Source organism: Sphaeramia orbicularis, chromosome 19 (assembly GCF_902148855.1).
Source record: "Sphaeramia orbicularis chromosome 19, fSphaOr1.1, whole genome shotgun sequence".
Lineage (NCBI taxonomy): Eukaryota > Metazoa > Chordata > Actinopteri > Kurtiformes > Apogonidae > Sphaeramia > Sphaeramia orbicularis.
In genome coordinates this window covers 37171266-37186442 of record NC_043975.1, presented here as the reverse complement: position 1 = coordinate 37186442, position 15177 = coordinate 37171266, and the positions used below count along the sequence as shown (strand labels likewise).

The 15177-nt window shown below is 37.0% G+C and overlaps 1 protein-coding gene across 1 annotated transcript; it reads right to left on the bottom strand.

The window, feature by feature from the left end:
* Positions 1–234: 234 nt before the first annotated feature.
* Positions 235–10052, bottom strand: tmem130 (transmembrane protein 130). The gene is made up of 8 exons (XM_030122627.1): positions 9939–10052; positions 9790–9866; positions 9537–9708; positions 9306–9451; positions 6944–7028; positions 6649–6851; positions 2276–2382; positions 235–843 (listed from the first exon to the last, which is right to left on the bottom strand). Exons 1-8 carry the CDS (start codon positions 9944–9946, stop codon positions 703–705), a joined length of 939 nt encoding a protein of 312 aa, XP_029978487.1. The 5' UTR covers positions 9947–10052; the 3' UTR covers positions 235–702.
* Positions 10053–15177: the final 5125 nt, after the last annotated feature.

Below are 15177 nucleotides of genomic sequence, written 5' to 3'. Positions count from 1 at the left end.
CCCCGTAAATACTGTATATTGACTACACCAAGCCATAGGCTTTGTTTGAGTATTCATAAATAACAATGTGTACTTACCCTCCAGATACATGGATCAAATATGATCCTCTTGAACAAAAATATGGCTGTACTGTTATTATTGTTTTAAAGTTAAGTGCTGCAAGCAAAAGCTCTACAAACTAAACAAACTGTATGTTTTATTCAGCTTCGGGGAAGCAAGAACAAAGCAAGTCCCCATCTTACAGATCCATTTATTTTATCATAAATAAATGAGCAAACTGAATCACTCTCAGCAAGCATAGGTTAACAGGCATTGTTTAAACATGACCTTCATTTGAGTTCATTAATTTATTATGAGATCATCTGAATGACAGCCTAGGCCTCCAGACAAAGTAATTAATGGTCATCACTCGTTTTATGAGGCACAAAAATTGTACATTTACCACTGAATCTTGACAACTAAACTACTAACAACCACAGCTTAGAGCATAGTTTTCAATAAATATATAATTATAGTTACTGATTCTGAAAAGTTGCATAACATTCTAACAGATTTATAGGTACAGTATCTTCAGCTGAAACAGGATGGGTGGTGTGACAATTGCTGTAATGCTACTACTTACTAACCATACATTTTTCTTACCAAATACATGTAGCCAGGTGTGTTGCAGAGTTCAGAAAGAATGAAGAAACAGTATGAGGATTAAGATGAGTACTGAGTCCCACTCTGGAAAAGAAGTGGTGCTTTCTCTTCTTTCTCCACATTTAAGAAGTTGAACAGAATCCTGCTTTGGCCATCAGACTCTCTGTTCTTCAGGAATAAAGCATTACTGGAGGTAGAAAACTGGAAAACAACCACCACAAGAGTCAGTGTGTAAGTCAGTAACTAGTGTTTTTAAGCACAGGGAGCCACCTTGTGGTTATATGCAGCATTTACAGTAATATTATCAATACCTTCTATGTGGAATTACCCCCGAAAAACCCAAACAGCCACCACCGACTAAAAGCATCAGCTGATTTAAAATGTGTAATACCTGCTGATCCACTAATCCTATCAATACACTTAAATAATTGGTTTAAATTGCAGTTTGTCATCTTTTCATGGTCGTCAGATATGACGCATTTGGACGTTCAGAGGCTCCGTAGTGAACATGAAAACACCATCATCTTCTACAACATTGATTCACCAGTAAAACCCATGGAGTTTGATAAATGACAGTGGATGGACACACTTGGTTTATGTTTAGTTAATGATAGATTTTGCTGAAAAAGTCCATTTCTCCATTTCTGACATAATATTCCTCAACTTTAATCTGAGCTTCAATAAACATCTACATGATCAGTAAATCAAATATAGGAAAATACGTGATTTTACTGAAAAAAAAAAAAAAACAAAATGCAGAGGATAATATCACAATAAATGGTGATGAATCACTTAAGAAAGGTTGAATATAGAGAAAAAAGTATTTTGGAGCTGCCACAAAAGTAGCTCAGTGTGACTTTTGTGGCAGCTCCAAAATGATTTTTTTCCCCTCTTTATTTAACCTTTCTTAATTGATTTATCACTATTTATTGTCATATCTTTTTTACTTTGCGTTTTTTCTGTGAAAATCAGGTATTTTCTCATATTTAATTTACTGATCGTATAGATTTTCGTAAATCCTCAGATTCAGAGAAAACTGAAGAAAAAGTGACCTTCTCAGAAAAATACATAAATAACTGAAGATAAAACAAGTGCCTCCATCCACTGTCATTTGACAAAACTCCATGGGTTTTACTGGTGAATCAATGTTATAGAAGAGGATGGTGGTTCCATGGTCACTACAGAGCCTCTGAACGTCCAAATGGGTCATATCTGATGACCAGGAAAAAATGACAAACTGCATTTAACCTCAGTTATTTACATGTTTTGGTAGGATTAGTGGATCAGAAGTTATTAAACATTTTACATCAGTAGATGGTTTTGGGTGATGATGGATGTTTGGGTCTTTATGGGTTAAAAAGTGCATTTAATGTATTTCATCTAATATTAAACAACAGGACATAATGATTAATACACATACAACATATCCTGTAGGATCCATGCAATAAAATTCCTATTCTGTAGTAAATCATACAGGCTGCATCCAAAACAATTCATACATTTTCTCATATTGTAAATGGTTCACCTTTGTTTAAAAAAATCAAGAAAACTGAATTACAGTTAAACAGCACTAGACATCTGCAAGACAGAGTAACAGCATATGTAGATCTGGGAAGACATTATAGTACTGTACCAGTGTCCTGTTGTGATGACGAGGGCGGCAGGCAATGACAGCAATGAAGGAAAAAGTGGCAAGAAGAATTGCAGCACATAACAAGATGAAGAACACATGGGTGTTACCTGCAAATGCAAGATAAACATGCTGCTTTAAATTAATTCATTACTAATACACATTACATCACCTGTAGCACATGAGTTGTAATTGAACAGAATGTATCTGAGACAGACTAAGAGAAAAATGTTTAGGCTGGGTTGTCTCTACGTCACTCCAAATGGGGGTTGGTATAAGCTTCTGAAACACACGGTGGGCCTGAAGGGCAAACCACAACAACAAATCACAAAGCACACAAGAAAAAGAAAGGCACACAAGACAAAAACACAAAAGAAAAAGAAAATCACACAAACAAGAAAAAGGTCCTACTGGAAAAGGTAGGTACAGTAACTGCTGTGACCATGATCTGGATGCTGACTGGATTGTTTTTCTGACAGGTGGGAAAACCGGAAATTTATATTTAAATACGGCTACCTGACAAAAACTGACATAAGTATGCCCTGCATCAAAATAACCCCTGATCATTTCTACAGTGTTAGCCATATTTTTTTTCTTGTTTGCGTGATTTTCTTTTTCTTGTGCGATTTTTTTTCTTGTTTGTGTGATTTTGTTTTTCCTGTGTGTGTTTTTTATTTTGTTTGTGTGATTTTGTTTTTCTTGTGTGTGTTTTTTTTTCTTGAGTGCCTGTCTTTTTCTTCTGTGCTTTGCAACTTGTTGTTGTGGTTTGCCCTTCAGGTCCACCATAGAATCAGTCTCTTATTGGGAAACAAGTCACCATCACACAAACTCATGTGTAAACTTTGTTTCTATTTAACAGAGAACTCAAGTGGTGGTAACTTTCGCAAATCTTCTGGAAAAGCTCCTTTACAGGAAAACATTCACTGACATGTCACCATTGCATGTGGATCACAGTCCATCACGAAAGCGAATCAATTGAGCTCCACTAACATGCTGGCCAGTAACATTCCTCCCCTCTAATACGGTTGAATTTGCACATCTGTGGAACTAATGTGGATAAAGGGCACATGGTAAGTTTTATCTGAAACACCCCATGACCCAGCACAGCTTCTTTTAGTTTCAGCAGAAGCACAGATTCTTTTCACAAATAAAAAGTACAGTTTATTCTCTAATGTTTCAAAACTATGAATGGATGTTGATGATGAATGGTGGATTTAATCTAGAACTGTTCCAGTCATTGACAACAGGGAAGAACCTTCACACTAATGAAAGGTATATTACCTATTCTTTGTGTAATAAATATACTGTACCGTAGTAATGGTTTCATAACAGCGTTCCAGATAGAGATCAATGTGTATTCTGCCCTGGATCAGATAGATATCCCACTGTTCTTGAATACCCACATTATACAGCTGAACTTACTGAACCACACTCCAAATACAGGTCAGGAACGAAAAGAAGAAATCATAATATGCTCTCTGTCCTGGATCATTTTGTGGATCAGCAACAAACTGATCACACTGATAGATATTATCATGCAGTGTGTGTGTGTGTGTGTGTGTGTGTGTGTGTGTGTGTGTGTGTGTGTGTGTGTGTGTGTGATCTTCTTCAGAGCAATAGCTACAGTGATTTCTGAGAAAATGACAAAAACATACTTTACCAATTCTCCAAACCATCTTCAAGGATATTATAAAACACTGAAGTATGAAATATGTAGTAGATTTTGTTGTAAATTTATAAGGGTTTGTCCAGTCTTAGTGTTACTGTTTGATCCATTTAGGTTGAAACTGCTTTTGATGTTGTTAATATCTACTCAACTAAAATATGAAGAATTATCCTTGAATGAATTAGAATAAACTAGCCTGTTTTGGGAATGTAAGAATTAGAAAGTGCAGTACATATTGTGTTGAGAGTTCTGAGTAAAATAAAAAGTTATAAGAAAACTATGCACTCAAGTAAGGTACAGATATGTGAAAACTCTGTTTAGGTACAGAATTGAGGAGTTTCCATTTAGCTACTTCCCATATCTGTATATTCTATGGATGGTTAAAAAACGTAATACATAAATTTGCTATTCAATTTAATAAATCATTGAAATGAATCAAGTCATCACATTATTTCATTTTGAACCATTCAAAAACAAAGCACATTCTACCAGGGGTGTAGAATTGCATAGGGACGCTAGGGACACGTCCCTACCAATATCCAGCCACTACTGTGTTGTCCCTACCAATATTACCACTGTCCGTGGTGTTTAGTCAATGATTACACTGGGTTACAAAAAATGTTTTTTGCACGTTGTCTAGGTTTTTTCAACTGAATTAGGACCATTTTGCACCGCTAAATCCCAAAATGACATCTGTTTTTCTCAATCAGGTCAGGTTTTTTTGCTAATTTGATTTTGAAAAATTTGATCTTCTCACAAAATTGATTACATTTTTGTGACTTTATCAGTTGATTTTTTTTTTATATAGTTCTCACCCAAAATAGGTTTTAAGAGAAAAAAAAATGATTTTCTAACAGGATTCCTGTTAGGTACAATGGTGTATTCACCGCAGATGTAGCAGAATACTTCAGGCTTATTTTTGCAAGATCTTCTAGTCAAAGCCCTTTCATTCACCTGTAATATTAAAAAAAACTATTAATCATAAATTGGCAAAAGTAAAATCTTCAGAACTCGTTTATTGCAAGAAATATGAAAGAATTTTGTATCATATGATGTGAAAATGCCCATAAATGTAAGCAAGAATGTTAAAAGCCAACATGTAGCATAGTTCAGAAAGTTGACCTGATTGAGCAAAATTAATGTGATTTTTGGATTCAGCACACCAAAATTATCCTAAATCAGCTCAAAAAACTTAAACAATAAATTTGTTGTTGACCAGTGTTATGGCACACAAAGGGTTAATAGTCAGTCTCTGCTAGAAGTCAAAACAACAACCCCCCATGTAATTTCTCAGGTGAGCTCTCCCAGACTGGTGCTCACTGAGTGTGAGTGAGAGAGACAGAGCAGAGCTGAATGACAGTCAGACAGGTGTAGAACTAAACATCCAGGTAAAGGATGGAGAGTTTATCACCATGAAAAGGCCTTCCAAGGCCTTAGCTGCACAGTTTAGAAGCAGAGAAAAGAGGAGGCAGAAAAATAATCCAATTAGGTATAGGTATGTCACCTTTTATAATGTTAGAATATGTTTTATGTTACAAGTTACAGCTAGCTGAACTGAACTGAAGCAAAGTTGGCTAATAATGGAACTGTAGACGATTAGGATATGACGTATCTGCTAAGGTGTGTGGGTTACTGCTGCTGAACTGGGTTATATGTGATTCTACGTGGTTTATATATGTTTCTATGTGGTTTATAAATATTTCTATCTGGTTTATATATGTTTCTATGTGGTTTATATCTGTTTCTACATGGTTTACTGCTAGTTGGGTGGTTTCTATATGTGTATGTGGTTTATAAATGTTTCTGTGTGGTTTATATGTGTTTCTATGTGGTTTACTGCTGGTTGGCTGGTTTCTATATGTTTCTATTTGGTTTCTATATGTTTCTATTTGGTTTCTATATGTTTCTATGTGGTTTACTGCTAGTTGGCTGGTTTATAAATGTTTCTAATTCATTTATGTTTCTATGTGGTTTACTGCTAGTTGGCTGTTTGATATGTTTCTATGTGGTTTATAAATGTTTTTGTCTGATTTATATATGTTTCTATGTGGTTTATAAATGTTTCTATCTGATTTATATATGTTTCTATGTGGTTTACTGCTGGCTGCTTTTTGCATCTCCTCTCATGCTTCATGTATCTCCTCTTCATGCCCCCCCCCCATATGTATATGTGTGTGTGTGTGTGTGTGTGTGTGTGTGTTTGTGTGCATGTGTGTGTTTTTTAAGGGGGGGGCACCAAATTCATATCTCACCTTGGGTGCCAAAATGGCTAGAACCGACTGACTATCATTGTTTGCTTGTTTGATCAGCTCTACATGATGTGAAATTATGATCGCAAATGCAAAAAAAACATCAACTGTCAGGAGTGCTACCTTGGAGCACTTTGGTTAAATCAAATCAAATCTTATTTATATAGCGCCAAATCATAACAAAAGTTATCTCATGACGCTTTACATATCGAGTTGGTCGAAACTAGACCAGACATTGTGTCCCCACCAATGTCAGAATCAAACCTACTCCCTTGCATTCTACATACACTAAGCACATGTGGAGAGAAAGCAGAGTCTCTTAAACCTTTTTATCCAAGTTGCTGTTTTCCCTCTCCTTTCCTTTCTTGCTGAATGTTTTTGATACAGAAACCGTCCTGTTAGGTGTGTATCTGTGTGTTGGAGGATGGGGTTGAGAGTGACGATGGGGTTTGTCCACTTACTGTTTCTTTTGACGTAGAGGCTGAAGGACGACTGCAGCTTGCTGATGTCATTGCGGACAGTGATGTCCAGGCAGTGGACGCCGGCTGAGGTGAAGGTGTGGTTCAGCCTCAGGACGTTCTCATAGAGCAAGGTCAGTGTGCAGCCGCCACTTAAGTCCGGCACACAGTTAGGAAGGAAACGCCAACACACCCACATGGGAGGACTGGATACATAAATAGGAGACAAGTGATTTTTCTGTACAGGTGTTTCTTAGTTTTAATGGTTAGCGTCTTTGTGTTGTTAAAAGCAGCTTACCTTCCATCCACATGGACAGCCAAACTGGTGTTCTGAGACACCTCATAATCTATAGGCCCCTTCAGCTCAATGTGTTTGATGGCATCTAGAAATAAGTATCTGTTAGTACTCCCCATATTAGAAAAATGTTATTTCTCATTTCATCTCAAGACAGAACTAGATGTAGGGGAAAATGGGCATGGCTGTAACTTTTTTTTTCTTTACATCAACATGTCTAGAGAGCCAGAGCTAGTGTTCTCAAACTTTCATTTCAAGTATAAAACACACAGTATGTCACCATCTCAATGTTCTGCAGAGATTAAAAAAAAAAAAAAAAAAAAAAAAAAGGCAAAACCATATTCTCCAGAAAGAAAAGAAATAGGATTGAGATGAAAACAAACAAACAAAAAACTACTACCATTAGGATGCAAAAAACAAACAAACAAACAAACAAAAAAAACAAGTAAACAATCGTCATAATTTTTGTGTGAATGGTAGTTTTTCACTGACAGTCATAAAAAAATCATAATGATGTATTTGTGCAAAACTTGGCCATATTCTGAACATTTAAGAACCATATCCATCAGTAGTTCAGCCCTACCTGGGCACCTGTGTGAAAAACATGCAGGTTCAACAAAGAATAACTTCAATGTTTATATTTGTTTTTGTATGTTTATATGTAAAATTATTAGAATTAGTACAGTGTTCTCATACCACTTCAACTCAGTATCAGTTCAGTTTGCTTTAACTTGGCATGACTTTTTTTTTTCTTTTTTTTTTTTGCATTTCCAGCGCATGGCAGTGAGGACTGGCAAGTAGTCTCAGATACTATTTCTAGTCCTACCTTTGTCATGGTTGTGGGCTGAAGCAATACTTAACCTAGATTAGTCAAAGCAGAAGTACATATGTGTGTCATCATGTCACGACATGAAATTCTGAATCTAGCAACTGAGGAAGGAATCTGAAAATATTGACATATGTTGATAAACTGACCACAGATCTGAAATCTAAACAAATACAAAACAAATACAGTCTTACCTGGAATAAATAAAAAAAAAAAAAAAAACAATACATATATATATATATATATATATATATATATATATATATATATATATATATATATATATATATATATATATATATATATATATATATATATATATATACATATATATATGTATATACACAGGGTGGGGAAGCAAAATTTACAATGAACATTTAGTTGTTTTTTCTCAGCAGGCACTACATCAATTGTTTTGAAACCAAACATATATTGATGTCATAATCATACCTAACACTATTATCCATACCTTTTCAGAAACTTTTGCCCACATGAGTAATCAGGAAAGCAAACGTCAAAGAGTGTGCGATTTGCTGAATGCACTCGTCACACCAAAGGAGATTTCAAAAATAGTTGGAGTGTCCACAAAGACTGTTTATAATGTAAAGAAGAGAATGACTATGAGCAAAACTATTACGAGAAAGTCTGGAAGTGGAGGAAGCAACAAAAAACGTACCAAAACTTTAATTAAAGCTCTCAAATCCAAAATCCTAAAGGATCCAACCAAATCCATGAGAAAAATGGCAATTGAACTTGAGGTAGACAACAAGACCGTTAGAAATGCAGTAAAATATGATTTGAAGATTTAAATTCTCATGACTTACAATGAACTCGGTCATATGCTGTCTTTTAATTCTTGCCTCAAAATATTGTAAATTTTGCTTCCCCACCCTGTATATATTTTTTGTATTATTATTATTATTTTTTATATATTTCATTCATATGCTGATACCAGCAGTGGAAAAGTGGCATCTGTTGAATATAAGGGGATATAAGGGCCACCAGTGTTAAGTAGCATTTGGCTTCTAGTCCTATGACTTTCTTTGCAGCTGTACAAGTGCTACACAAAATAACGTCGCTGGAGGAAAAAGTGCTTTCTTGCCTGAAAATCATTTTTACACTGTGCCTGTTTATAGCTTTGACATTCATCCTTTGAGATTGTACATGAAGAGGGTTAATACTGAAATTATCACATGATTCCTCACTTGTCTGAATGCTTGAATTGGTGTTACAAATCCTGTCATGTTACCCATGTACATGGCCTCCCCTACTTTTGCACAAATCTCTTTCTTAGCTCAAGTTTAATTTAGGTTTAATGTTCTTTGTTACTCTACCTTGTTTTATTCACAGAACCTCCATTAAACTTTCATGTAAACATTAATACAACCATTGCCACCAGAGACAAAACCTGACCTGGACGAAACCTGACCTGGTCATATGTTCCTTTGTACTAGTTTATTGAGCTAAAACACTCAACAAAAATCTACAAAACCATAAGTGACATGAACAAACAGTCATTCACTTTGAGATGCTACATACCGAGCACTTGGACATCCATGGAGTAGACTCCAGTGATCTGAGATGAGGATTTGGTCATATTGACTCCTACTTTCAGCTGCAGTGTGTAGTTTCCTGACTCTGCGTAGTGATACCGAACAACTGGCTCAGTCCCTTCAATGACTTCTCTGCATTTCACAAATATAAAAAATAAAAGATTTTAAAGACATAGCTAACATTGGAAATTAAAGGAAATATAAGAGACCCTCTTACCCATTTCCTAAATCCCATGTGTAGGAGAACTTTGCCTTGCTAAAATCCTTCTGTGGATCAAAGAGCTGGAACATTGTTTCTGTAGGAACATCTGAAGCCAGTTCTCCAGTGTCTCTCACATAGGTTGCATTCCCCTCCATTTGGTAGAAGACCAACTTCCCAGCAAGGTTTTCTGTTTTTAGAACAATTGCTTACTCAGTTGTAAAGATGTAAAGCACATAAGAACATTATAAAGGGATACTGGATAGCATACCCAAGTCTGTCAAATTGTTCAAAGTCTCTGCCACACCCAGGAGCATGAAGAGAAGCATCAGGATCCGAACATTATGTCTATAAGGATATATCCAAAAGGTTAACAGAGGATCTACAGATGTCAGATGTAAATGCAGCAGTTAGATTTACCTCTCCATATCTGCCAGTCCTCTCACAGGAGATCGCTGGAGGACCCTAGGTAAAAAAAAAAGTTAGCTGTGGTACAAGAGTGGCTGGACATCAGGGGTGAAAGTGAGATGAGCTTCTTCTAATGGACTATGAGAAGAACTGACAAGGCTTGAAATTGTCACCATGCATTTCGGTCATGTGCTTTGACAACAGCAATCAGCTTTGGAGTGGGTGGCTCAGTGCTGGATCAGATTCCACTCTGTGATGTGGGACATGTTTACAGATGTAGAATGTTTCCTGTAATATGTCTCTGCACTGAAATGAGATTAATTTCACACTTGATGAGAACAGGATGATCCACAAGGTGGCGCAAACACCCCAAGAATTACCCAACCACCAGAGCAGGAGTGTCAAACTCATTTTCTTTCAGGGGCCACATACATCCCAATTTGATCTCAAGTGGGCCAGATCAGTAGAATAATTACATCATAACCTATAAACAGTAACATCTCCAAATATTTGTCTTTGATTTGGTGCAAAAAAAAAAACAAAAAACATTAAATTGTTAAAATATTTACATTTACAAACTATCCAAACAAAAAACATGTGAATAACATGAAAACTGAAATTTCTTGAGAAAAATAAGTTCAATTTTATTATGCCAATTACTGCCAACTTATCATTTATACATGTGTATTACGGATCAGATTTACAAACACAAATGCAAATGCAAAAAAAAAAAAAAAAATTTGTAACAGACATTAAATAAATAAAATTGCATTCATATTATTAGAGTACTTGTTAGAAAAATTAGGCTATTAGACTATATCCTGTAAATACCAGGCGTCCAGAGCACGAGTCATGGATGGGTTATGATGACATTTTGCAAGAATGCCCGGACATATCCACTCAGGATATGTCTACCAGTTCTTTGCTGTCTGTTTGTTACCTCCGCCAAGGAGGTTATGTTTTTGCCAGGGTTTGTTTGTTTGTTTGTCTGTCTGTTTGTCTGTCCGTTAGTGTGCAACATAACTCAAAAAGTTATGGACAGATTTTGATGAAATTTTCAGGGTTTGTTGGAAATGGGATAAGGAAGAAATTATTAAATTTTGGTGGTGATTGGGGGTGGGGGGGCCCACGGGGGGGCCCACGGGGCAGCAGGGCAGACACAGACCCAACCCCTTTAGTTTAGCCAAGTAAGGTGTAAAGAGTTTGGAGAAAGCAGAGAAATGAGTGAAATAATCAAAGAAAGAGGTTAAAGAAAAAATTAATTGAGATTGATTGATTTAAGTACACTTAATATTTGATAAAGCAGAAATATGCAAGTAAGATAAAGTAAAGACAAACATTTGAGTCTAAATTCTGTTGTTCAGATGTAAAGGCAGTGAAAGGCCTAAATGATTACACTCCATCTATAATTTCTTAGAAAATATCTGCTTCAGACATTAAAAGTGCAAAATCGCACATACATAAATGAGATGAATCAGAAAACAAATGACCAAAGTGCTGATTAGCTCATGTTGTCAATATATATATATGGCTGTGTTATTCCATATATATGTTGGTTCTATGTACATTTATCCAATAGATTTATAAATGTTCCTCTAGATAGAACTTGTAAAGCAAAGACTGGGCAGGTAAGATTGTATTAGTTATTACTGACACCATAAACTGTATTGCAACTTATAGATATACTATTTAACCCATAAAGACTCAATGCTGCTTTTGTGGCAGTTCCCAAAATGAATTTTTCTTTCCATTTCACCTTTCTTAAGTTATTTTTCACCATTTATTATAGTATTATCCTCTGTATTTTGCATTTTTCAGTGTAAATCATATATTTTCCCCTATATTTACTGATCAGGTAGATGTTCATAAAAGCTCAGAGAAAATTCAAAGGTTATTATTAGTGGTGGAACTGTACATATAGTCCATGGGCCAGGCCAGGTAGTGGTACCACCAAAGGGGGCAAAACCTTTTTGGTGCCATTTTGTTGGTAGGACATATATATGTGTATTAAACCATGATAGCCTTTCCAGATGAGTAGCTTAGTCATGATTATATGCAGGGCTGTGCAGAGAGCTATAAAGGGGCAGGGGCTCAAACTTCCAAAAGGGGACATGAAAACGAATAACCACCAATTACATATGATCTGAAATGTTTAATAAATCATTACACAAAGTATACATTTTCACATTAGTTTGGCAGACAGCTACAATAACAATATGTAATAACTTACGAAGTTGAATAAAGTGATAAAAATTAGGTTTGAAATTCTTTCTTGTTGTAGCCTCCTTGCAGGCCAGGGGAAGATCATTCTGAAAAGGATGGTCTCACTGGTCTTGAATAATCCCCATCCCAAATGTGGCAAGTTCTGGAACTGCAGACATTTACAGGAAGATAATTAATGTGTGTGAATGGTGTGCCTAATGCCCATGAATAGTATGTAATGTTATTCCTTATATTGTGCTTACCTGTAGTACTTTTTTTCACCCAGTTGGTAAGGGATCTGCTACTTTTAGCAGCTTCAAGTAGTTCCTTTCTTTTTTGTTTGTGTCTTTGTTTGCGAGGCATCTTCAAACTTAATAAAAAAAACAAGAAAATATACAAGAAATACGACAAATACACCCACATACACACCGTGCATGTCAAGTTATTTTATTATTCATAAGGGAATGTAAGGGGTGAGTGAGTGGTTGGTGGTGGGCAGATGTGGCTACAACAGTAGTTTGCCACCAATGTGTATGGAATGAATACAAAATCTAATGAAAAGTGTCACTGAGTTTCCAAAAAAGATATATAATACTAATGCTACATCTTTATCATCATCATTATTAGTACTATATTTATTATTATCATTCAGTATTATAATTATCAGTATCATTATCAGTATTATTATCATTCAGTATTATCATTATTTTCCAGACTCCACATTCCAAGCAAGTCCTTCGAAATACCTTGTTAAAATTATTTGAAAACTGTGGGCTGGCTGTTGCTTATTTTCATTCAATAAATTTATATGACTAAAAAGACTAGACTCAGACTGCACCTATTCTGTGTATAGTAGGCTGCATTAGGCTACTGTAAAAGATGTGCAATTTCTACAATGTAAAATATATATCCCTCAGTCTCAAAAGTGAGGACTATTACCTTGTGTTAGAATTTTGCGGCTAAAACTCAACAGTTTATGGAAATAAAACAGAAGCAAATCTGTGTGAGTGCTTCAGCAGGACTCAGACTCAGGTGTGCACCCAGCTGTTAGAGTGGGCTAGTCTGGGAGCTCATTCCATGACATGACAAAGATACTGAATTATTTACTCACTTACGATCGGTTTTTGGCCCCAAAACTATAGCTGTTGAAGAATAGGACCAGAGCGACAAGTGAATGTTTTGGGCAGATAGCGGGGTGGACTCTCATGTACCTGGAATCGTGGAGCTTCCCTCCTCCTCGTTCATTCTCCAGACCGCATGACATGTGTGTTGCAAGGTTGCACTGGAGGAAGGGGCGGGGCGTGACAGAGATGAAAGGGCACCATGACCAGGTCCAGTGACAGCCAAATTAAATCACTCTTAACATTTATTATCAATGAGCAGAATTTTAGTCACGAAAATTTTAGTCATGCAGTTTTACAAAAAAAAAAAAAAAAAAAAAAAAAAGAGTAAAAAGGGCACTTGTAGGCAGTGGATCAAAGTGGCAGGGGCTCAAGCCACCCCGGCCCCCTGCTTTGCACGTGCCAGAATAGCAACAAATTAGTCTACTCAGCCATAAACTGCTAGACTGCAATATAGTCACTCAACCTAAAGCTAAGAAACACAACTTGACTATCCAAAAGCTGCAAACAGTTAGGATCTAGGACACACACAAAGCTCACCTGATGCTCACCTAACTTACACTATTCTCCCACAATACAAACCTGATTGTACAACATGAGTAGACATTATGCCTACACAAAAATGGTCCTCTGGTACCTACCTAACCAGAACTAAAGCCCAAGTATCTTCTGAGGAGTGCCGGGCTAGAGGTGGCTTTGAAAGCAGAACATCAGCAGCCATAGTAAAGGCCCTGACTTGCTTAGCCCTGACAGTGACTAACTCCCCACCCAGGGTTTCCTCAAAAATATAAAAGGCAAAATAAAAAATGAGTGAACTGATGAGGGAACACTCCCTAGTCTAACCAGAGGAACCAAACTAAACACTCAGTAACGAAAAGGAAGACTAAACTGGCAGTAGTAAACTAAAGACAGACAGCACCTCCACACAAACTAAACCCCAGAACTAACAGAACTGAATAAAGATGGGGAAATTGAGAACAAAAGGCTAATCCAGATTCAACCTAATGACGAGCCCCCAGTATGTTACGCCTTGGCTCAGTGGGTGCAACATAAGGGAAGACAAAATCCTTACCATAAACTAGAAGCACTCGGAGAGCGCAGACCTCCGCCAAGGCTGATCAGTGCCCCCCCCGTGTGCCCCCCCACCCCCGATCACCACCAAAATTTTATCATTTCTTCCTCATCCCATTTCCAACAAACCCTGAAAATTTCATCCAAATCTGTCCATAACTTTTTGAGTTATGTTGCACACTAACGGACAGACAAACAAACAGACAGACAAACAAACAAACAAACCCTGGCAAAAACATAACCTCCTTGGCGGAGGTAAATATAGGATTTATTGATACAAAAAAAAAAAAACAGGACAAAAGGGGAGAAGTGCTGGTGAGCCGCAGTGCTGCTGGTCTGGCTGCCAGGCTGGAGAGAGAGAGTGAGGGTGTGGCCAAGGTGGACCTTTAAAGGCGCCGAATCAAGGGCAGGCTGGAAACCTTGGAACTGGAGTGAGAGTCAGGTCAGCTCAGTACATAACAGGGAGGAGGAGGAGGAGCTGCATGCTCAGGGGGACGGACAGTGGCTTCCTGCTGCTGGTGGGCTGTGGGTGTGCCATTTGCTGTGGTCGACTCAGGCAGGTGTCGTCATCTTCTGGGAGGAACTTCAGAGCTGTGAGGTTGGGGTATAGAGAGGAGCAGAGAAAGGAGGAGGAGTACGGGGGTGGAGCAAAAGTTGACGCACTAGATGCCTTTTCCTGTGTGTGACAAAGAACAATCTGTGTCTGTGTTAGGCAAAGTTTTCAAATTTAGTTTTCTGACATTCACCTTTTTTTTCTCTCAAGCCCTTCCTGTTTACACTTCTTTTTTAACTTTCAGCAATTTTTTGTAAAGACAAGGTACCTTCAGAAGAAAAGTTATCATGTTCACCCCATTCAG